This window comes from Podarcis melisellensis, assembly GCF_964234715.1.
Source record: "Podarcis melisellensis genome assembly, chromosome: 5".
Classification (NCBI taxonomy): Eukaryota; Metazoa; Chordata; class Lepidosauria; order Squamata; family Lacertidae; genus Podarcis; species Podarcis melisellensis.
This window is the reverse complement of record NC_138537.1, coordinates 42,056,903-42,078,010: the sequence shown is the minus strand read 5'-3', so window position 1 is coordinate 42,078,010 and position 21,108 is coordinate 42,056,903. Positions and strand designations below refer to the sequence as shown.

General features: G+C 47.7%; 2 protein-coding genes across 2 annotated transcripts; both read left to right on the top strand.

Moving 5' to 3' along the window:
• The first annotated feature begins 672 nt into the window (after positions 1–672).
• On the top strand, positions 673–10,404 carry ANKRD2 (ankyrin repeat domain 2). Its single transcript, XM_081911485.1, has 9 exons — positions 673–1,106; positions 2,481–2,594; positions 4,910–5,053; positions 5,849–5,956; positions 6,544–6,642; positions 8,010–8,108; positions 8,411–8,509; positions 9,281–9,379; positions 10,209–10,404. Exons 1-9 carry the CDS (start codon positions 1,017–1,019, stop codon positions 10,305–10,307), a joined length of 951 nt encoding a protein of 316 aa, XP_081767611.1. The 5' UTR covers positions 673–1,016; the 3' UTR covers positions 10,308–10,404.
• A 1,875-nt stretch (positions 10,405–12,279) lies between these two features.
• On the top strand, positions 12,280–21,005 carry HOGA1 (4-hydroxy-2-oxoglutarate aldolase 1). Its single transcript, XM_081911974.1, has 7 exons — positions 12,280–12,552; positions 15,686–15,814; positions 16,043–16,170; positions 17,873–18,007; positions 18,993–19,089; positions 19,482–19,615; positions 20,736–21,005. The coding sequence occupies exons 1-7, from the start codon at positions 12,297–12,299 to the stop codon at positions 20,883–20,885; spliced, it is 1,029 nt and encodes a 342-aa protein (XP_081768100.1). The 5' UTR covers positions 12,280–12,296; the 3' UTR covers positions 20,886–21,005.
• Positions 21,006–21,108: the final 103 nt, after the last annotated feature.

Genomic DNA, 21,108 nt, shown 5'->3' with positions numbered 1-21,108 from the left:
ATACCTCTATTCCCAGGTAGCACTTTAAAAAAGGAATGGTCCTTGATTCCAGAAGCTCATAGTCATCGCAGGATGGAAACCCTTAATTTTCACACTGGAATATTTATCATTTATTACATTGATATACCTTTATCTTCCAGGGATTTCAAGGGGGTATACATTGTACTTATCCTCACAACAACCCTGTGAGGTAGGTTAGGCTAAGAGATGGTGACTGGCTCAAGTTCACCCAGTGAGCTTCATGGCTGACCAGGGATTTGAACCCTGTTCTCCTAAGTCCCAGTCCAACACTCTAACCATTACGCCACACTGAACAGAAGGTGGTGGACTCGCCTCTGCTAGAAGTTTTAAAGCAGTGACCGGATTATCAGGGATGTTGCTGGAGTGGTTTTCCCGCATTGACTGATGGCTGAACTAGAGGAACTTTGGAGATCCCTCCCAACCTGATGGTTTTATGACGGCCGTATTTCAGATGCTACAGCTTTTGAAATTATGATCGGCAGCTCTGTGCAGGGACCACCACTTTTGGAAACTCCACGTGTATGTGGAGTTTCTGGGATGTATGTGCGCATGACAATACAAATCTCCCAGGAGTGACTCATAGGACAACTCGGGAAGCTTGCAGCTGGGCAGAGAGCCACAGTCCCTGTCCCCAATGTATCCAGGAGAAGGACATCAGCCTATATGGAATGGACAAATCTTCCCCAGGAGTCAAGGGGGAAACTCAGTGCTCACCTCCCAATTGGGAGGGGGTGTTTGGCTACTAATGGGTCGTTTTTAGGAAGGTGAGCTGTGTGCAGTTGGAAAAGGAGAGATTGCGACAAGCTGAGCTCACGGCAAAGGCCTTTGAGGTGGGGAATGTGAACAGAGTCACTTGAGCAGGACGCACATCAGGTGTTTTAAGTCAGCGGCTGCGAGCGGACAGGAGCAGGTCCACAGAATCCTGCATAAAGCTTGGGAAGAGAGCAGAACCAGGATCAGGGGGAGTGTTGGGGAGGACTCACAACTCCAGGATAATGGCAGAAAAGACGGCTGTGGACCAGGGGGTGAAATGGGCAACAGACCTGATTGAACAGAAGCTGGCACTGGAGGAAGAGGAAGAACAGGTGAGTCTTGGGGATGCATTCCTGGGACTCAGGAGGCAGACCCAGTGGCTGTACTGGATGGGGCCGGGATTCCTGGATATCCACGGGAGGGAGAAGGATCTCATGTTCTTGCCAACCACAGGAGATGGGACAGCTTTACTATGAAGTGGTGTGAAATGGTTGTTTCGAAGCAGCCAATTTATTTCCTGTAACCTCCTTTCCATGTAATTAGCAAATAATATATCGGAAAGGGGGTCACCATTTTGACTGTTCGAGTGAGGGATGTTTAAGGCTGGCGCTGCTATCACTGCCCCAAAAGAAAATGTAATAGAAAAAAGACGGTCACGGAACTGAGAAATTCCACAAAACAAATAAAATACCGTGAAAATCCCTGAAACGAGAAGTAATCGGCTATAAATATTATCTTGCGGAAATCAACTAAAAAAATAATAATCAAAAAGCTTAAGGGAAAAAATTAGAAAAACCTAAAACAGAACAAAGCCTTAATGGGATGCCGGCTATAAACCTGGTTTCACTGAACTATTCAGTTTCCTCAGAAGGAAATAGAAAAATCATAAACTTTAAATGACTAAAATTCAAACAAGGGTAGAACCCCAAAAATTCTGATGTGTTTATAATCCTAGCTCGACCTAGGTAAAATAAAGCGCAGTAATAAAGGACTGAGTACTCAAAAGTACAGTTTCTAATACTGAATTTACAAAAAAGGTTTGAAAACCTAAATAGCAAGTTTTAAACAAAGCTCACTTGAAGAGTGGCTTATTTATTTGGTTGCATTTATTTCATGTGCTTTAGACAATTTGTTGTGGGCAGCCTAGTAATTATGCAGTGGTTATTCTGGGCAGCTTCTGAGAGATGCCCCACCAGAGATCATGGGGAGAAGAGGGAAATAAGGATAACACTGAATGATAGCGCAGGCATGTCCAACTTTCCAGAGACTGCGATCTACTCCCACTGTAAAAAAACTGGCAGTGATCTACCCATTTGATTTACCAAAGTTGTTGAAGCCAAAGTTGTTGAACTGTGGTTTTTTTTGGGGGGGGGAGGATCATGTGATCGACCGCAATCGACCATGGGACACCCCCCCCCGCGATCGACCAGTAAATCGCGATCGACCTGTTGGACATCCCTGCTCTAGGGCCTCAAAAGAGACTGATATGGAACATGGATGGCTCTGGGAGAGACCATTTTGAGGCTGACAGCAATTTTCAGGAAAAGGCTCTCTCGTGAAAACCAGTCTGCTTATCACTGTGATCATAGAATACATCTAATTTTTAAAAAAGCGTGGAAAGAGAAGCCACAGCTCACTACACGGTCAAAAGAAAAGAGGCATGGGATGTTGCAATGCTTTTCCTGTCTCCTGTTTGCTTCACCCAGAAACACCGTTCCTGCCCCGCTGCAGAACCGCCAGTCGTGGCCCGGCTAGATACCCCACTTCTGGAGGATGAGAAGAAGCACGGACCTCTCAACAAAGGTCTTGAGGGGCTTAAGGTGAGAGAGGCTGCGGTCCTCATTGAGGCTCTTGTATTCTACTCTGTCAGGCACAAAGCTTTATAATGTATGAATTTATAATACTCCTGGGGGTCTCATCCAGGATCTATCAATCCAGTAGTCACAAGGATCTAGTGGAAGTGTCTTAAGTTGTCTTTCCTGGCATTATCAGCTATGTCATGTTAACGGCCTTCCAGTGTAGTGTAATGGTTAGAGTAAAGCACCAAGGTTGGGTGAGGCCTGGGTTCAAATCCCCGCTTAGCTCACTGGGTGACTCTTTGGCAGTCACTCACTCTGAGTCTAATCTGCCTCCTCACAGGGCTCTTGTGAGGATAAAGTGGGAAGGAAAGAGACAGCCTCAGCTCCTTGGGGGAAAGGTGGAATAAAACAATACTAAGTTAGGAAAGGCCCATTACGGAGTATGCCTGCTTATGGTCTCTCTCCCTTTCCCTGGGTGTACATTCCAGATGAATTCCCAAGTGCCTTTCCTGCCCTCTAGTGGCTAAATACTTCCACCGTTCCCTAATATTGGTGTGATAATAATCAGTGCTTTTTTTCCTAAAAGACAATATTTAGGGGTACTCTCATTTTCCTACTCATATTGAAATACTGCCTCTCAATGAGGCGAAAGTTAGATTCACAAAATGTTTAGGGGTATGTGTACCCCTGCGTCCCCCCCCCCAGAAAAAAGCATGGATAATAATAGCCTTCCCGGGTACAATGCCCCTATCCTGACTCTAGCCAGGGCTGGCCCATCCGTGAGGTAAAAGTGGGTGACCGCCTTGGGAAGCAGGATCTATTAGCCTATCTAGATCAGTACTGTCTACACCAGGCATAGGCAAACTAACACCTCCAGATGTTTTGGGACTACAACTCCCATCATCCCTGACCACTGGTCCTGTTAGCTAGGGATCATGGGAGTTGTAGTCCCAAAACATCTGGAGGGCTGAGTATGCGTATGCCTGCTCTACACTGACTGGCAGAGGCTCTCCAGGATTTTAGAGAGGATGAATCTCTCCCAGCCCTACCTAGAGAAGCCTGGGGCTTTCTGGGTGCAAAGCAAAACACCCTTCCACCAAGCTATGGTCCTTCCATAAATCTCTGTATCAGTAGGGCTTGGATTCCTTCAAGCTCAAGTCGGACCATCAGCCATATATTGCAGCCTGCCCACCAAGTGCTTGACAGCCCCCCTCCTCGATTTCTGCAGTTCCCTGACAGGCAGCCAAGCCAGGAGATTTACAGAGCCCCGATGGGCTGTCATTCAAGATTGATGGACGGCCAGCATGCAGCTTGGCAGGGCACAAGCTACGCTGAGTGTGTTTTTCAGTGCAGTACTAAAAATAAACCCCACACGGTAATATAGTAAAACAGTACATAAAAGTAACGTCGTTTGATCTGGCACCAGAGCAGGAAAGTTAATGTTCTGATAGCTACATAGGAAGTTCTGGGCGACATGTGCCGTTATTAGGTACAAATTCTGCACACACCACCAGCAAGCCCCACATGGTAAGAGAAAAGCCGTGGATATTCCTTTTATAATCTCCATTTCCTGCAGGAAGTTTCATTTCATAATGAGACAGCTGGGACTCTAGTTGGCCTGGGAACCCAGTTCTCTCATGCCTTTGGGGGACAAAGGAAACACACTCTGCATATGCTCAGATGTGCTCCTGCATGCTCTAGGGCTGAGCTCTCTCATTAAAAAGGGCTGAACCCATTGGCTCCATTGCAGAATACTGCTGTTCCCAGACTCAGCTGAACTCTGCTCCACTGTCCTCAGCCTAGCAGGATATCTTGCTTGGAATCTGGAACAGTCCAGCCACCTCCCCCCTTCTAGGATCTTTCAGACAGGCATTCAAAGGAAGTTGCTCTCTTGGTGAGTGAAAGGAGAGAAGCCAGCATGAGTCAGCAGGACTTTACATTGCTCATCACAGTACCAATTTTAAATGTGAGGACTGGAGTAAACAAAGAAAAAATATTCCATTTGATCAGCAAGCCCTTGGTTACAATTAACTGGCCGAGCACGGCCCTACCATTAGGCAAAGGGAGCACTGTTGCCTTGGACAGGAAGCCGTGGAAGGCAGAGCTCCTCGGCCGTGTTGGGAGCAAGATCAAACTTCCCATCCACATAGCAGCTGCACATGGGAAGAGGGGCACCATCTCATCCTTCGCATCTGGGCAGGGTCTCTTGGGCCAGCCCTAACTGGAAAGCAAAAGAAAGGGGTGGGTCAGAGTGGATTTGCTGCTAAGGGAGGAAATAAAAGCAGGGATTTAGTCCTAAGCTAGAGTTTTTCTTATAAATCTCTCTCCTCCCACAGGGCCAGGAAAGGGTGCGGAAGAGCTCTGTGGACCTGAGACGAGAGATCATCCAAGTTGGTGGCACACAATACCTCTTCGAGTTGCGCAAAAAGCCTAAGAAGAAAAAAGAGGAGAAGAAACCAGAGCCTGAGCCAGAGGAGATTGTAAGGGGTGGGGGGAGCTTCTATAAGTGGGAGGGGGGAAAGGGACTACGGAGGCAGCAGCAGGGAGAGCCTGAGATTCACCCAGGAGCAGCAGAAGCAAGATGGCATAGCTCCAGTACAAGGGAGTTGCCTTATACTGAGTGGGCTTGTTGGTCCACCTAGTTCAGTATCACCTACTCTGACTGGCAGCATCCTCCCCAAGTTTCAGACAGGGGGACATTCCTGGTCCTGCTTGGGCAAGGTCCCATGAGTGGGGCCCCTTGCCGTTGCTGTTGTTGCCTCTGCCCACTTGACTGCCCTCTCCCTTTGGCCACCATTTACCCAGCTGTCTGGAGGGAGAGGGCAGAGTGAGGTGGGCCTCCTGCTCTCTCCTCCTTGCTCTTATCCCTGCTCACTTGCATACTGGCAGCATCAGTAAGGAGGAAGAGCAGCAACAGCCACAGAGCCCAGGGGCTTCAGCGGTTGCGGGTGATGGAGGAAACCCTGCTGGGGGGTGGGCAGGTGCTCAAGGACCCTGATCTCCAACACTCACCCTGCAGAGTGCTAATTGTGCTCCTAGAGCCCTCTCAAAATCCATACCCCATCCCATGAGATCAGGGATAGCTATGCCCCTGCTCCTTTTTTTGGAAAAGCCTTTGTGATGAAATTTTATTCATTTTTATGGTTCGTTTCCTACAATTTATATGCCGCTTGATTGTTTTTTAAAAAGAAGCTTATAAAGTGGCCCAAGCCCCTCGCCGTGGGCTTTCAGAGCTTTTGCAACACCCATTGCAGCATCGACCCTTTCCCCTGCAGACGGGCCCTGTGACGGAAGAGGACTTCTTGAAAGCAGCTGTGCAAGGCAAGGTGCATATGGTGGACAAGTTCCTGGCAGACGGGGGATCCCCAAACGCCTGCGATGAGGTATGACGAAGGGAGCAGAGCTTGCTCTTTTCATGAAATGCCTTCAAATCCCATCACCCTATCCAGAGAACCAACCATCTCCACACTTGGGATAAGGCTTACAGCAGAGCATTGGGGGGGGTGTCTTCTGCAAGCAAATCAGAATAATAATATAATAATAATAATTTATTATTTATACCCCGCCCATCTGGCTGGGTTTCCCCAGCTACTCTGGGTGGCTTCCAACCGAATATTAAAAACAATACAGCGTCAGACGTTAAAAACTTCCCTAAACAGGGCCGCCTTCAGTTGTCTTTTAAAAATAAAATAGTTGTTTATTGCCTTGACATCTGCTGGGAGGGCATTCCACAGGGCAGGTGCCACTACCAAGAAGGCCCTCTGCCTGGTTTCCTGTAACCTCACTTCTCACAGTGAGGAAATCGCCAGAAGGCCTTCAACGCTGGACCTCAGTGTCCGGGCTGGATGATGGGGGAGAAGACGCTCCTTCAGGTATACAGGACCGAGGCCGTTTAGGGCTTTAAAGGTCAGCGCCAACACTACTTAATCACTATGTCATGTGAAGAAGCCCTAATTCTGTCCTCACTTAGTTCCGCAGGACAGCATTGCACCGTGCCTCACTTGAGGGGTACGTGGAGATTGCAGAGAAGCTTTTGGCCCATGGAGCCACTGTCGACTTCAGAGATCGAGTAAGATAACCCTTCATTGCATCATTCTGTATCTATGCCTGCTCATTCCCCACCACCACTACCCTGCTATCTCCAGCTATGCCCATATATGCTTCTTCTAAGCCACTACTATCAGTTTCCTCTCTCTGGTACAGGGGTAGCATTTACTGGGTGCTCCAGGTAAGAAAAGAAAAAAAAAGACTGCCATTGTGTTGTGTTCTGAAAGCAAAGGAAGGACTGGACCCTGATTAATACAACAGACATGAGGCTTGACCAGCAAGACCCTGGGAGACAGTGTGCATCCCACTCCCTGGCCCAGGTCGTTTTTATTCACAAAAGAACTTTAACACAGCATTTGTAAGGACCAATCAGATTTCCTCTGAGCATTTCAAAAAATCCCTACGTGGGGACAAAGTCAGATCAGAGGAAGCCTCTTAACTACAAATAACTATTTACTATTTGAGCATGCATACATGTTTAGGCTAAATAAACAGGAACCAAGGAGGAATGCGGGACGCGGGTGGCGCTGTGGGTAAAACTGCAGTGCCTAGGACTTGCCGATCGTATGGTCGGCGGTTTGAATCCCTGTGGCGTGGTGAGGTCCCGTCTTTCGGTCCCAGCTCCTGCCCACCTAGCAGTTCGAAAGCACCCCTAAGTGCAAGTAGATAAATAGGTACCGCTTTATAGCGGGAAGGTAAACGGCGTTTCCGTGTGCGGCACTGGTGCTGGCTCGCCAGTTGCAGCTTCGTCACACTGGCCATGTGACCCGGAAGTGTCTGCGGACAGCGCTGGCCCCCGGCCTCTTAAGTGAGATGGGCGCACAACCCTAGAGTCGGACATGACTGGCCGTACGGGCAGGGGTACCTTTACCTTTTAAGGAGGAATGCATTTAGCAAACCCTGGAGGTAATAACCCACAGTAAAAGGAAATGCAGGCATTTTACCACCTCCATGTGAACTCTGTTCCTGGCCCTAAGATCTACCTAAAGATTAACAAAAGCTACCTCCTTCAAAGCTACCTCCTTATTTTTATGTACCCAGGATGCCTGGTGAGCAACTGGTTTGTGTAGAATGCTTTACACGTGACTGTCAGGTATAGAGAAAATGGGGCAGAGATGCAAAGGCTTGTGGGATTGATCAGAAATCACGTTGATGACCCAAACCCAGTCAAAGCGATGCTTTCACCGCTGACACAATGGCTTGCTTCATTTTTCATAATTCCTCATAGCAATCCTACATGACCACTACAGCTTTGTTATTTTAAGGAACGCTAGGAGATGCAGTTGCATGAATCTCAAAAGGGTTTGGGGCAGGGAAGGAAGGGGGTGAACACAGGTGCAGGAGGGAGAGGTTCTCCTCTTCTGATGGATGTGAACTGCTTGCCAACAGCTGGACTCCACAGCCATGCACTGGGCCTGCCGAGGAGGACATCTGGACGTGGTGAAGCTGCTGCAGGAGAAAGGATCCAATCTCAATGTCAAGGACAAGGTGAGGAAGGTGGGGAGTCCAGGGTTTGGTTCATGGTGGGAGAACAGCACTGTGGGAGGAACTCGGCAAGCAGACAATGGTGGAGGAAGGAGATTTGCGCGGGAGGAGTGGAAAGAAGGAGGTTTTAAGGGACTGTGGGATCTTGCAGCTATTCTGGGTTAACAGGAAGGTGGTTCTGTTCTGGAGCAATGCAAGGTCCTTCCAATAAGAACATGATGAAGCACATGAAGGAAGCAGGCGCACTAACATGAAATCATGTTTCCCCTTTCTTGCTCCCGTCTTCACCACCTGCCCCAATCCAGCTTCTCAGCACCCCACTGCATGTGGCCACCCGTACTGGCATGGCGGAGATTGTGGAGCACCTGATAAACAATGGAGTGGATGTCAATTCCCGTGACCGGGTAAGAGGCACATTGTGTGGTTGCTTATTGCAGTGCACCCTGCTCATCTAATTCCAGTAACTTAATGTGAGTCTAGGCAGTAATTGTACACACACAGAGGTTTGTGTAGGAATCACACCAATCCATGGAAGGGCAGGTTATAAATATAATACACAATACATGGATACACAAAGTCCTTTCTATAGGGAGGTGCATGCATGCACACAAAACAAAAAAAGTAAAAGGAAAGATCAAGTTTTAAAAGGTGGTATATTAACTTAATAATGTCAATAATATCCCCTTCCTTACTGCTTTCAATTCCTGAGTCCAAGTCCTAGTTTCTCTTCTTTTCATTGAAGGCTGAGCTGCCCTGTATACGAGCGGTTCTATACCTCTCTAGTAATTTTTAGCTAGGGACGCACAAACCGAGAGATCATCCATGGATATTCCTTAATCCCCAGAGTTAGTACCTTCCATCCATTAGAATGGGGAAATTGCAGCCTACTCTGTCGATGGCACGCAGAAAGGCTTTACGTTCAGCTGGCTTAAGTCTTTCGTGGTACAATATTTGCCATGCTCTTCTCTCTTTAGCTCACCAACTGATCTCTGCCCACAAAGCTATCTATACTCAGTGCACCCAGACTCTCGTTTCAAAGCACTTGATCGATCTGAACTGGATGAGCAGGCGGATAATCTAACAATTTCTGCTAGTCTTATGAGCAGTGAGCATAAGTGTTCTGGTGGCTGCCTGTCCTTGCCTTACACATAATGGTGCTGCCATGTCTGTTACAGGAGGGAGACAGTGCCCTGCACGATGCTGTGCGCCTCAATCGCTACAAGATCATTAAGATGCTGATTCTGCATGGGGCAGACATGATGGCCAAAAACCTGGTGAGTGTTGCCCCCTTGTGGCTTATGCATGGAATAACAATGCAAAGTACTAGATTCAGGTAGGTAGCCAAGTTGGTCTGATGCAGTCAAAGGAAATTAAAAAATTAAAAAATTGTCCAGTAGCTCCTTAGAGACCAACTAAGTTTGTTCTGGTCTCTAAGGTGCTACTGGAGAATTTTTTAGTTTTTAAATTTAATGCAAAGTACATCTGCTTCCTAATATGTCCTTTTGATTCATCATGGTTTGTGTCCAGGCATAGGCAAACTCAGCCCTCCAGATCCCATCATCCCTAGCTAACAGGACCAGTGGTCAGGGATGATGGGAGTTGTAGTCCCAAAACATCTGGAGGGCCGAGTTTGCCTATGCCTGGTTTGTGCTCTTTGATGTCACTTTCAATTCTGCTTTTGCCTGCAGAAGTTTTGGCGCAGCCATACGGCTTTGTTTCCAGTTGGTGCATGTCTCATGGTCTCCTGCTATACCCCAGATGCTCTTAGTTTAGCACTTCCTCCCTGCTTTCGTTGTGCTATAGTGTAGGCTGCCCTCCCAGTGGCAAAGTGATATCATTGTGGAAGCATTGCAGAACAACTACAGTAATAAAGTGGAATGGTGTGGATGCTTCAGAATAAATCCACCACTAAGGCACTATTATCGTATCAATGACATGTTTCAGACTACATTTGCAAAAAAATAAAAATAAAATAAAAATCTGTCTGGAGGAGACCCCAGAAGCATGCTTTCTTAATTTCAGTTGCTGCCTGTGTCAGTTTTTTTGCAGTCTGTTGGTTAGAAGCTGCAGTTTTGTAACCCAAGGATGCTGGTCTTTCCACAGGCTGGGAAGACACCTACAGACCTGGTGCAGCTGTGGCAGGCAGACACGCGGGAAGTGCTGGAGAAGCAAGAGCCCGAGGCAACAGAGTCGCCAGCATGAGCAAACGGACAAAAGATGGGAGTACAAGCAAAGACAGTTCTGGACTTGGGAGAGGCTGTGCCATTAACACTCAATAAAGAACCAAGCAAATGAAAAACCTGTGGGAATCTGATGTCCTCTTTGGGTTGCTGTGAGGTGACTAACTTGTGGCTCTGCACATACTGTGGGGCTCCAGGGCCCATTAGCCCCAGCCAGCATAACTATGGGAAGTGGAGTTCAACAACTTCTGGAGGGATGAAGGTGACCCACTGCTTTAGAAGTGCATAATGGGCAGAAATTCAGCAAGTCATTGCTCCTATCAGCCTCATGTGTGACATTTTTGCCAGCCCCACAGCTGTTACAGGAGCAGGGACTTTCTTAGGTAAACAAGTGCTAATTTTATATCCACTAGGTCCAACTGAGCTGAGCTATCCACAATGCCTGTTTGATCCAGCTCCATATTATTCAGAAAGGTGCACGATGGCAATTTTGCCCATGAGATGCTACAGTCCAAAACTGTTTGCACTCTGTTGCATGGGGGTGGAGTGGGCATCTGTGTAAGTCAAGATTCAAAGCATCTCCTAGGGATTCTAATGTAACAGTGCATCTTTCCTCAAGTAGTGGGGAAGGCTCGGAGCCTGAGCAGCAGCAAAAATCTCAGCGTGGGCCTGATCTGAGCTGCTATGATTGAATGACTGGAGATGAAAACTGGCTGCAAATCAAAAGCTATTCCAGGAATGAAGGAATGGTGAAAGAATCAATGGAGGCCCAGCAGGCTCATATAACCATCTGCATGCAGATCTTTGCAGAGTCTTTCATTGTCTATACCCAGAACCTCCATCCTGTGTATCTACTCACTAACTACAGTAGCTGGCAATAATATATCTGCATCAAACCCCATCTCCTCTACCTGTCACACATGGAATACAAACATATGTCACATTAAATACCAACTTCTAGCAACTAATGCCAAACTGGCTCAGCAAAAGGAGATAAGACCTGCTGTTCAAGGTACAGAAATTCCTGGTGCCTAATATTAGGACAGGGATGCGGGTGGTGCTGTGGGTTAAACCACAGAGCCTAGGACTTGCCGATCAGAAGGTCAACAGTTCGAATCCCCGCGACAGGGTGAGCTCCCGTTGCTCAGTCCCCACTCCTGCCAACCTAGCAGTTCGAAAGCACGTCAAAGTGCAAGTAGATAAATAGGTACCGCTCCGGTGGGAAGGTTAACGGTGTTTCCGTGCGCTGCTCTGGTTCGCCAGAAGCGGCTTAGTCATGTTGGCCACATGACCCGAAAGCTGTACGCCAGCTCCCTTGGCCAGTAAAGCGAGATGAGTGCCGCAACCGCAGAATCGGTCACGACTGGACCTAATGGTCAGGGGTCCCTTTACCTTAATATTAGGGCAGCAAACGCCTCTTTCTCCTAAGAAGGCTAAAGCATGTTCCACATACATAATAGATATAACACCACGTTTCACAAAAGCCGAAACAGTGCATTAATGGCATAGTCCTATGCATGTCTACTCAGAAGTCTTAGCGTGTATAATGAGGCTTTCTCCCTAATAAGTATGTTTAGGCTTGCAATCTAAAACGTTCAAACAGATGGATCAATTACCAAAACCAGAATTCCCAACAAACCCACAGGCCCCGCCCCCAATCCTTCACCTCTGCTAGCTGAAAGAAAAGCAGATTGGCAGGGAGGATTTGGGGCCCCTCCAAACATCCTTTTATTATGCATTTATGCTCAGGGTGGCATGGGGCAGTCATGAACAATTCCACTCTCCATACTTTCTGCACCTGCAAAGTTTGGGAACAGGGCATACGACTTGGCTTCCTATCAGGATCCAGCTGACGGAGCCGCTTCCACTCCTCTCTTCGAGTTTGATCGGCGAGGCCGATCTGCTTGGACTCCCACCCCACGCCGACGGGGCGGACTTCGCCAACTCTCCCCGCCCCCGATCAAGCCTTGTGCAGCTCCCACAGGGCGCAGCGCTACGCCGCGACAGGACCATGGTGCGGGTGGCTGTGGCTGCGCGGCTCCTGCGCCTGCAGCGGCAGAAAGGCCCTGGCCTGCGCCCCGCGGGGATTGGGGCGGGCAGCGCACCCAGGAGGTTTGCCGCGGGGGCCTCGGCAGCGACACCCTCCCGGCGCCTCGACCTGCGGGGCATCTACCCGCCCCTGGCCACCCCGTTCACCTCGCAGGGAGAGGTGGATTACAGCCGGCTGGAGGAGAACCTGCGCCTCTACTCCGGGATTCCCTTCCGAGGTAGGGTCGGCAGGCGGGGCAGAGCACCGAATGGAGAGGGCGGATCGTGCAGCAACTTTGTACTTTCTGGAGAGGGATGTGGGTCGCAGTTTGTTCCCGTGGGGTTCCGGGGGCGTTGGCAACGCTGTTGACTACACATCCACACCATTCATTTAAAGCGCTATGATGCCACTTGGAACAGTCATGGTTCCCCCCCCCCCCAAATAATCCTGAGAGCTGTCCTTGGCTAGAGGTGCAGAGAGTGACGGGCAGCGCCTCCCGTTTAGTCATTTTGGGTGAAAGGAGACATGCTGCCCTACCCCACTGCCACCTGCCCTCCCATCCCCATTGGAGCAGCCTTGGATTCCTCCTCAGATGCAAAACTGAGAAAATCCATAATTGAGAAGATCCATTTTGGGCCGCCCAATTTAGGCCTCACACAGAGCGCCATATTACGAAAGATTACTCAAGTCTGCCCCGGCTGGAGAAATGGTGCTGGCATTGGCACCGATTTTGGGCAAAGCTGTGCCAATTTCCAGCAAGATCTGGAAAAATTTGTATGAGATCTCACACAATTTCAGCGAGATCTTGCCCGAAATCTGTGCAATCTCCTCCAAAGTCTGCACTGGTGTTGGTGCCACTTCACTGGCGGATGGTGGTGGGACAGACCCACAAAAATGCTGCCTCAGGGCTTTCACCGCCTGAGGCAGTGACCCACCCTACCCAATGGCTGTGTAGGCCTTCCTAAGAGTACTTAGGAGACCCCTGTTCTCCTCCCAGAGCTACTACAGTGATACCTCGGGTTACAGATGCTTCAGGTTACAGACTCCGCTAACCCAGAAATAGTACCTTGGGTTAAGAACTTTGCTTCAGGATGAGAACAGAAATCACACAACGGCAGTGGAAGGTCCCATTAGCTAAAGTGGTACCTCAGGTTAAGAATAGTTTCAGGTTAAGAATGGACCTCCAGAACAAATTATGTTCTTAACCCGAGGTACCACTGTATTTCCAGAATGGTTTAAGACAAATCCCTCTTCATGGGGGAGCTCTGCGAAGTGTAGCTCTTTGAGAGGAATTGCTCTTCATACAATGGTAAGGTATCTAGGGATAAGGACCCCATTCTTGGAATATCCTCTCCAAACAGATTTGTGAGGGTCTTGTTGTATCCTGGAATGCAGGTTCACAGTGAACTAGGGCCCCCTTCTCTATAACTCTGGAAAGAGAAACAAAAAAACCCTCAGTGCCTTTAAGAACTATCTGATACACAGAAATGCAACGTGTCTTGCTAGACCTTCTGCCCTGAAACTGATAAAGGCACAGAACGTTTTGCAGGAAAAATGGATGAGCAAGTGGTTTCACTGTATTGTAGGCACAGTTATTCCCAGCCAGCTAGAGGGTGTGTGTGCTGGATGCACATACTGTGCTGAAAGGTCCTTCAGAGCTAGCACTGCTACTTCTCCAGTGGTGACAATTTAACAGAGCAAAACCAAGCCTTGCATTTACTTGTTTCATCCAGCGGGACCTTTTCTAGTAAATAGGAAACGGGTACACAGCTGAATTCTCAACTATGCTATTTCTTCAAAGACACACATGGCTGCCTGCATGAACTTTGGCCTTTGTCCGCTGCTCTGCAGGAGATGGGGGAGGAATCTGCATTTTTGGCGTATTTTTCCTTCCCCTCCCCCCAATGATGCTATCCTAGTCTTCACTAGCAGAGGACAACTTTGCATGGATACCCTACCAGTAACCGGCTGCCATTCTTCCTGGATTCCACATGCCCAGGCATTCTTTCCTAAAGGGTCTTGGTTCACCACCTATCCAATTACAGTGACTGCCCTTTTCCAGGTGTAGTTACTATGTTGCTGACAGTTCCCCATCCCTGCTTTTGTAGCCTTCCCTGCTGGATTTCTGTCTGAAATGCAGCTGCTAAAGGCACGGGAACCCTGCCAGGAAGAAGTCAGTAATGCTGCCCAGCATGATTTTCTTCTCCTGGGGGTTTGGACATGGTTTGGCAGGCAAGAGTAGAAAGCTTCTGTAACTCAACTGTTGTTATAGCTGTGAGACAGGAGTCTTCATTTGGTTGGCTACTTACCACCTTCTTGACTTTGTGGCCAAGCCCACTCTTAGATCACCAGACTTCAGCTCCAGTAACATCCTGGTTAGACTACTGTCATGTGCTCAATGTGGGCCTGTCTTTGAAGACTTAATCAAATCTTCAATAGGCTCAAATTACAGCAGCTAGGAGTAAGCAGCTACGAGTTCCCAGTCTCTGCAGCCACAGCAGGCGCTGAGATTCTCCAGTGGTTTGACTTTACCCCCGGAGGCACACTTCATGAGCTAGACTGATGCCTGGAACACTGGAGACCTCAGTGTTGGCACCCTCCCCAAGGAGATTTATGGAGTCCTTTTTGCACAATTATTGTTTAAATTACAGGTTGACACTTTTAAAAAATTCATCAGGGTTCCTACTCCACTCCTAGTTTGTCTAGTTTTATTAACTGCTGCTTTATTGTTTTCTACTGCTATTTGGGCTTGTTTTGTTCATGCTCATTTGTTTTACATTTTATCATGTTATCTAGCTAGCTAGCTAGCTAGCTATACACACACACACACACACACACACACACACACACAGAGAGAGAGAGAGAGAGAGAGAGAGAGCTTTTTTTCAGCCAGAACTTGCCAGAACTCAGTTGGGTGCCATTGCTATTATAAGAGAGCAAGGGAGATGTTCATGGTGAGTTCTGGCACCTCTTCTTTCATTCATCTATCATCTATCTACCTATCAATACAGTGGTACCTCAGGTTACATATGCTTCAGGTTACATACGCTTCAGGTTACAGCCTCCGCTAACCCAGAAATAGTGCTTCAGGTTAAGAACTTTGCTTCAGGATGAGAACAGAAATCGTGCTCCGGTGGTGCGGTGGCAGCTCATTAACTAAAGTGGTGCTTCAGGTTAAGAACAGTTTCAGGTTAAGAACGGACCTCTGGAACAAATTAAGTACTTAACCCGAGGTACTACTGTATCGTGATTTTAGGTTTTGGTGTTTCTCTGTTGCTTTGGGGGGTCCTTCTGTTTAAAAGCAGAACATAAACTCTTGAAATGAAAATGGCTGAGTTCCCATTGCCAACTCTCTCTCTGTCTTTTTGCAGGTTTTGTGGTGCAGGGTTCCAATGGGGAATTTCCCTACCTGACTCAACAAGAACGCCTGGAAGTGGTGAGACGGGTGCGCCAAGCTATGCCCAAGGATAAGCTCCTGCTGGCTGGGACCGGATGTGAATGTGAGCAGCATACAGGGGATGGGGCCAGATGATGCCATTCTCCAGCTGCACCACCTCCTGAATTAAGATGCTAGAGCTGAGCAATGATCTTATATAGGCACTTTCTATCTCCTGATTCCACGTCTGGTTCTTGGAGCCTCTCACTGAGCCCATCCTTTGGTCCCACAGGCCTCTTAAAACCCCTTTATTATTTTTGTCCATTTCTCCTCTTTCTCCTCCTTCCTTTAGCAACTCGGGGCACCATTGAGATGACAGCACAAATGGCTGACAAGGGCGCAGACGCTGCCCTCGTGGTGACGCCTTGCTACTTCCGGGGAAGCATGACCAGTGCAGCCTTGATTCATCATTACAAACAGGTGAAGGATGCAGCACAGGCATCTCTCTGGTCAGAGCCACAGGGACTGGGGGGAAGGCTGAGATGGTACCAAGATGGTGGTAGCTTGTACAGTATTACAGGTTGGTTGATGTTGCAGGCATGAGTGGATTTTCAACAGAAATGCAATTAAAATAAATACCTTTAATTCTGAATTCAAGTGCAAGTTCTGATTAGGGTTTTTACTGCAGGCACCAGTGTTTGCCTGGGTTAAAAAGTATTTATTCAGAAAATAAAAAGCTTATTTGAGAAAGTACCCTAAAAGATGTGGGTTTGAAAAGAGAGAGCATTTGGTCTCTAGCTACCTTGAATTTTAGAACAAAGATCTGTATATTAAATAGTCATTCTCTGTGTCTAATTCAGATCAGTGATGATTCATTTGCAGGGTTCGGTGTAGTATGAAACATGTGCTATATCTCCACAGCTACTGAGCAGGGTACCCATAAATCAGAATGAATAAACACTTGACTTGCTTTTTCCAGGTCCTGTTCCCTTTCATTATCACAATGTTCTTCCTTGGAGTGAGACTGACCTTTGAGTATTAGTTATTTAGCTTGTGTATGAGACGTTATTTATTTATTTCATAAAAATTTATACACCACATGATTGTAAAAAACAAAAAAATCGGTTTCCAAAAAGATTTTTTTAAAAAACAAGAAAGGTTTACAGTACAGCTATGCTTTAAAACATAAGGTAAAGGTAAAGGGACCCCTGACCTTTAGGTCCAGTCGTGGCCAACTCTGGGGTTGTGGCGCTCATTTCACTTTATTGGCCAAGGGAGCCGACTTACAGCTTCCGGGTCATGTGGCCAGCATGACTAAGCCGCTTCTGGCAAACCAGAGCAGCGCAAGGAAACGCCGTTTACCTTCCCGCCGGAGCGGTACCTATTTATCTGCTTGCACTTTGACGTGCTTTCGAACTGCTAGATTGGCAGGAGCAGGGACCGAGAAACGGGAGCTCACCCCGTCGCGGGGATTCGAACCGTGACCTTCTGATCAGCAAATCCTAGGCTCTGTGGTTTTACCCATAGCGCCACCCGTGTCCCTTGCTTTAAAACATAAAAGAGTTAAAATACTAAAGCAGATTAAATTACCTCAACTTTCTAAGCACCTGGGTAGACAAGAATGTTTTAAGCAGGTACTGAAAAGAGTTAAATGGTTCCCCAAGTCAAAAGATGCTGGCAGATGCTTAGGACCGCCTGGGAGCCATTGGCTGCCATGTTAGGGCTGCAAGTCTTGTTTAACATTGCTGTGTAGAGAAACATAGCCCAGAAAAATGAGCATTTTGTCGCAGGGATGATGAAACCTGTGTCACCACTACAACTCCCATCACCCCCAGCCAGCATGTCCCAGTGGTCAGGGATGATGGGAGTTGTAGTCCTACATCATCTGCATGGCCACAGCTTTGTTGTATTGCTTCACACTCTGCATGACTGAGAATTTTAAAAAAACAGACCTGTCCAGTCCCAGTGAAAACATTGGCTAATAAGTGTAACAGCACACATAGTAAGTGTATCTATGCAAGATCAACCACAGCCAGGGGATGACTGGGGTTGACATGGATTTTACTATGTGAAAGGAAGCATGTGAACCAGTATTTGAAGGGTAACCTGCTGTGTGGAGGCTTCTCACGGTCTACATGTGGGTTTCCCCATGTGCCACTATCATGCTATTTTGTGTCCTCAGGTAGCTGAAGCATCTCCAATCCCTGTGATACTCTACAGCGTCCCAGCCAATACGAATCTGGAGCTGCCCACCGATGTGGTGCTCAGCCTAGCACAGCACCCCAACATTGTGGGGATCAAGGACAGTGGTGGCAATGTGAGTGAAGGGGGAAAGGCCGGGTGCTGAGACAAAGCGGGTTGCGATCACATATTGGGGTGCTGGCAAGAATCTGAGTTGGAGGGCCTGTCAGTATTGGCCCTCTTAAGGAAGCTAATGGCCCACAGGGGGATCTGGAGCATGCCCCTCCTCCTAGAGTATTGAAAGATTAACTTTGAAGTAATCATTTCCCACAGCTTAAGGCTGTTTTCCACGTCAGGACACAGCCAGGTGGCAGTTTCCTCACACTCTTACTTTTCATTAGCTTCGTTAATGTGTAACCCCAAAAATTTGGATCCCCTCCAAACTGATGCGAAGGTTTTGTGCTCTCTTTAATAACCCTAAACACTTAGACACTCATACACAGACACTTTCAAACTGTGGCCCATCCTGCCAGTGGAGCTATGGAATCAGCCGTTTCAGTAATAAAACAGCTCCATTTGCTTACCCCAGCAAATCCACCAGGAGATATGTGACTGGAAAGCGGCTGTGATCTCTGTTGAACCCAGACCTTCAGTGGTGACTCTACCAGTGTACTTCACCTCCTTTTGGTATTACACTATCTCTGTTTCCCAAACCTTCAGCGCCACCTTTGTGGGCTTCTCGTTTACCCAGGAATTCGGCAAGCTGTGCTGTTAACAATGTGACAGCAGCACGTGCCCTTAGACTACTACCCTCTGCATAGTCCATCCATCCCTCCCCACTTGATGTTGCGATCGCCCATTGTAGGCACAGCATTAGATAAGTGAGGCAAAAAGAGGGGAGTTGCTGTAGGGGCTGATGCTCTTCTTTCAAAGACAGGAGCTGCCTGTTAGCTTACAGGGGGAAGCTGCAGAACCGATAAAGCCAGCTTTGCACAAGAAAGGGGACATGAATAAAGCAATGGCAGAGCAGCGATTTCATTGTCAGCCTCAACTGCTGCCCCCTCATTTTGATGGATGCCTACTGCTGTCCTCCCCTATCAAGCGATCCCATCTCTTGCCAGATCACCCGCCTCGGACTGCTTGTCCACAGGACCCAGCATGAGGACTTCCAGGTACTGGCAGGATCAGCTGGTTTTCTGCTGGCCAGTTACATTGTAGGTAGGTGATACTGGGAGCTGATGTCCATACGGGGCAGTTCTGGAGAGAGTGGCTGGCTGGCTGTTTCAGGACATGGGATTTGTCAAGAGATTAAAAAAGCATTTTCCAACTTGGTTACCCTTGAGCAAAGTATGACCTTCCTTCCTTCCTTCCTTCCTTCCTTCCTTCCTTCCTTCCTTCCTTCCTTCCTTCCTTCCTTCCTTCTTTCTTTCTTTCTTTCTTGGGTTGGAAGCTGCTACAGGGAGCCCAACATTTGGTCCAGGCTTTGCTAGTTTGAAATGAGCAGAGAACGAAAAAATGCTGGGGAAGTGGTGTGTGTATTATGCAAAGATGCCCGCTTCACTGCCTAGGTGCCCTATTCTTTTTTGATGGAACTATGCTCCTTGCTCCAGGTGCTGCTGGAGGGATTTGTGCCCTTGCCAACGTGCTTGGCTCTCCAGTCTGTCAGCTTGAGCAACTATGCTGTGCTGGAAGCTGGGATGAGGCCCGTGCACTGCAGCACCGACTCATTGAGCCTAACATTGCGGTAAGAACCAGAAAACGGGAGGAAAGTGGGACGTAAGAAGTGGGAACACTCCACTTCCTTGGGAATGTATGGGGAGGAAAAGGCCCAACTGGAAAAGAGGCAATTGCTTTGGTGGAGCTCTCAACAGAACAACATACAGTTGTTGCTCATGGTTTGCAGCAGAGGCTGTGGGTCAAGTCCTATCTTTCCCCATCCTTTGCAAACCATATTTCCTGAAGCAGAGGTTATCTGCTTCAGGGGTCAGCAGTATGACCAAGCAATTGTATTTTAATGCTTCCCCTTTGGTCTTACATTTCTCTCACTTTGCCCTGTCCTATTCTGCGTGAGCGTCAGTGTTCTGAGCCATCTCAGCATTCCATCTTTAGTTTTGTGACAATTTTGGGAACGTCAGCCATGCTTTGGATTTTTCTTGGCAAAACTTGTGACTTATTCACACTGCAATCTTCTGGATTTTGCAAAAGCATGATATGCAACTGTAAATGTTTATTTTTTGGCAGATTCTTTTCGGCTCCATTTAATAATTTCAGAAACATATCTGGGGCTTGTAAATCTAGTACTAATCCTCTGGAGCCCTTGCACCTCCCTCCCAAAGCTTGATAAGCAAAGAAAACCTGCTGGGTGCATGGGTGGGGAAAATAAATAAATAAATAAATGAAGAGCAGAGAACAGTTTCCCCAGTTCTCCATGTATTAATTTATCCCCCCCGCACCTGTGTAAGATTGCAATTGCATAAGTGAGCGCATGTTTTAAGCTTACTGTATATCCTTGTACTAGTAGTACTTTATTAGACCTCATGTAGTTTAAGAATTAACCAACCGCTTCTTCAAATGCACATACACTGTTGACTTCAAACGTTCACGCTTAGTATGATCTGCACCATTACCTCCTTGCCTGAATTGATTAAGTGTCAAACAGGAATTCCTGGGTCATAACACTTGCCCATGTCTAATGTTCTGGACATTCTGTGACCACAGACAAGTCCTTGATGGTGCAATTCTTCAGTTTCTGCAGGCCTAGAGCTGAGTGATGCTTGTAGGAAAAGGGGGGTTCACGTACACCTCTGCCACACTGTTGGCCACAGAGCAGTTCTGAGTGCCCTGCACTGTTTCTCTTTCCACAGGTAACAAGCAAGTTTGGAGTCCCAGGCCTGAAACAGGCCATGGAATGGTTTGGTTTAAATGGGGGCTTCTGTCGCTCTCCCTTGCTCCCGCTAAGTGAGGCACAAGTGAGGGAGCTGCGTCAGGATTTCAGCTTCAACGGATGGCTCTGAAAGACGAAGCTGTCCCAGGCAATGGTTGGAACCTTGAAATGGGCAGCAGGGATATTGCCATCCAGTTAAGCCTCGAATTTCATATCCTGCAGCTTACTAAAATACAGCTGATTCAACCTACACCGTTCCTTGGCATGTTTGAAAACCAAAGTATTATTGCAAGTGAAACAGCATAAGGAAGATGCCAGAAAGGTTTTCAAATGGGCAAGTAAGCCTTCTCATA

Coding starts and splice junctions, on each gene's coding strand:
- HOGA1 (XM_081911974.1), top strand. CDS start 12,297: ATGGTGCGGGTGGCTGTGGCTGCGCGGCTCCTGCGCCTGCAGCGGCAG. Junction 12,553..15,685: donor CTCCGGGATTCCCTTCCGAG/GTAGGGTCGGCA, acceptor GTCTTTTTGCAG/GTTTTGTGGTGCAGGGTTCC. Junction 19,090..19,481: donor GCTGGCCAGTTACATTGTAG/GTAGGTGATACT, acceptor TCCTTGCTCCAG/GTGCTGCTGGAGGGATTTGT.
- ANKRD2 (XM_081911485.1), top strand. CDS start 1,017: ATGGCAGAAAAGACGGCTGTGGACCAGGGGGTGAAATGGGCAACAGAC. Junction 1,107..2,480: donor TGGAGGAAGAGGAAGAACAG/GTGAGTCTTGGG, acceptor TGCTTCACCCAG/AAACACCGTTCCTGCCCCGC. Junction 9,380..10,208: donor ACATGATGGCCAAAAACCTG/GTGAGTGTTGCC, acceptor GTCTTTCCACAG/GCTGGGAAGACACCTACAGA.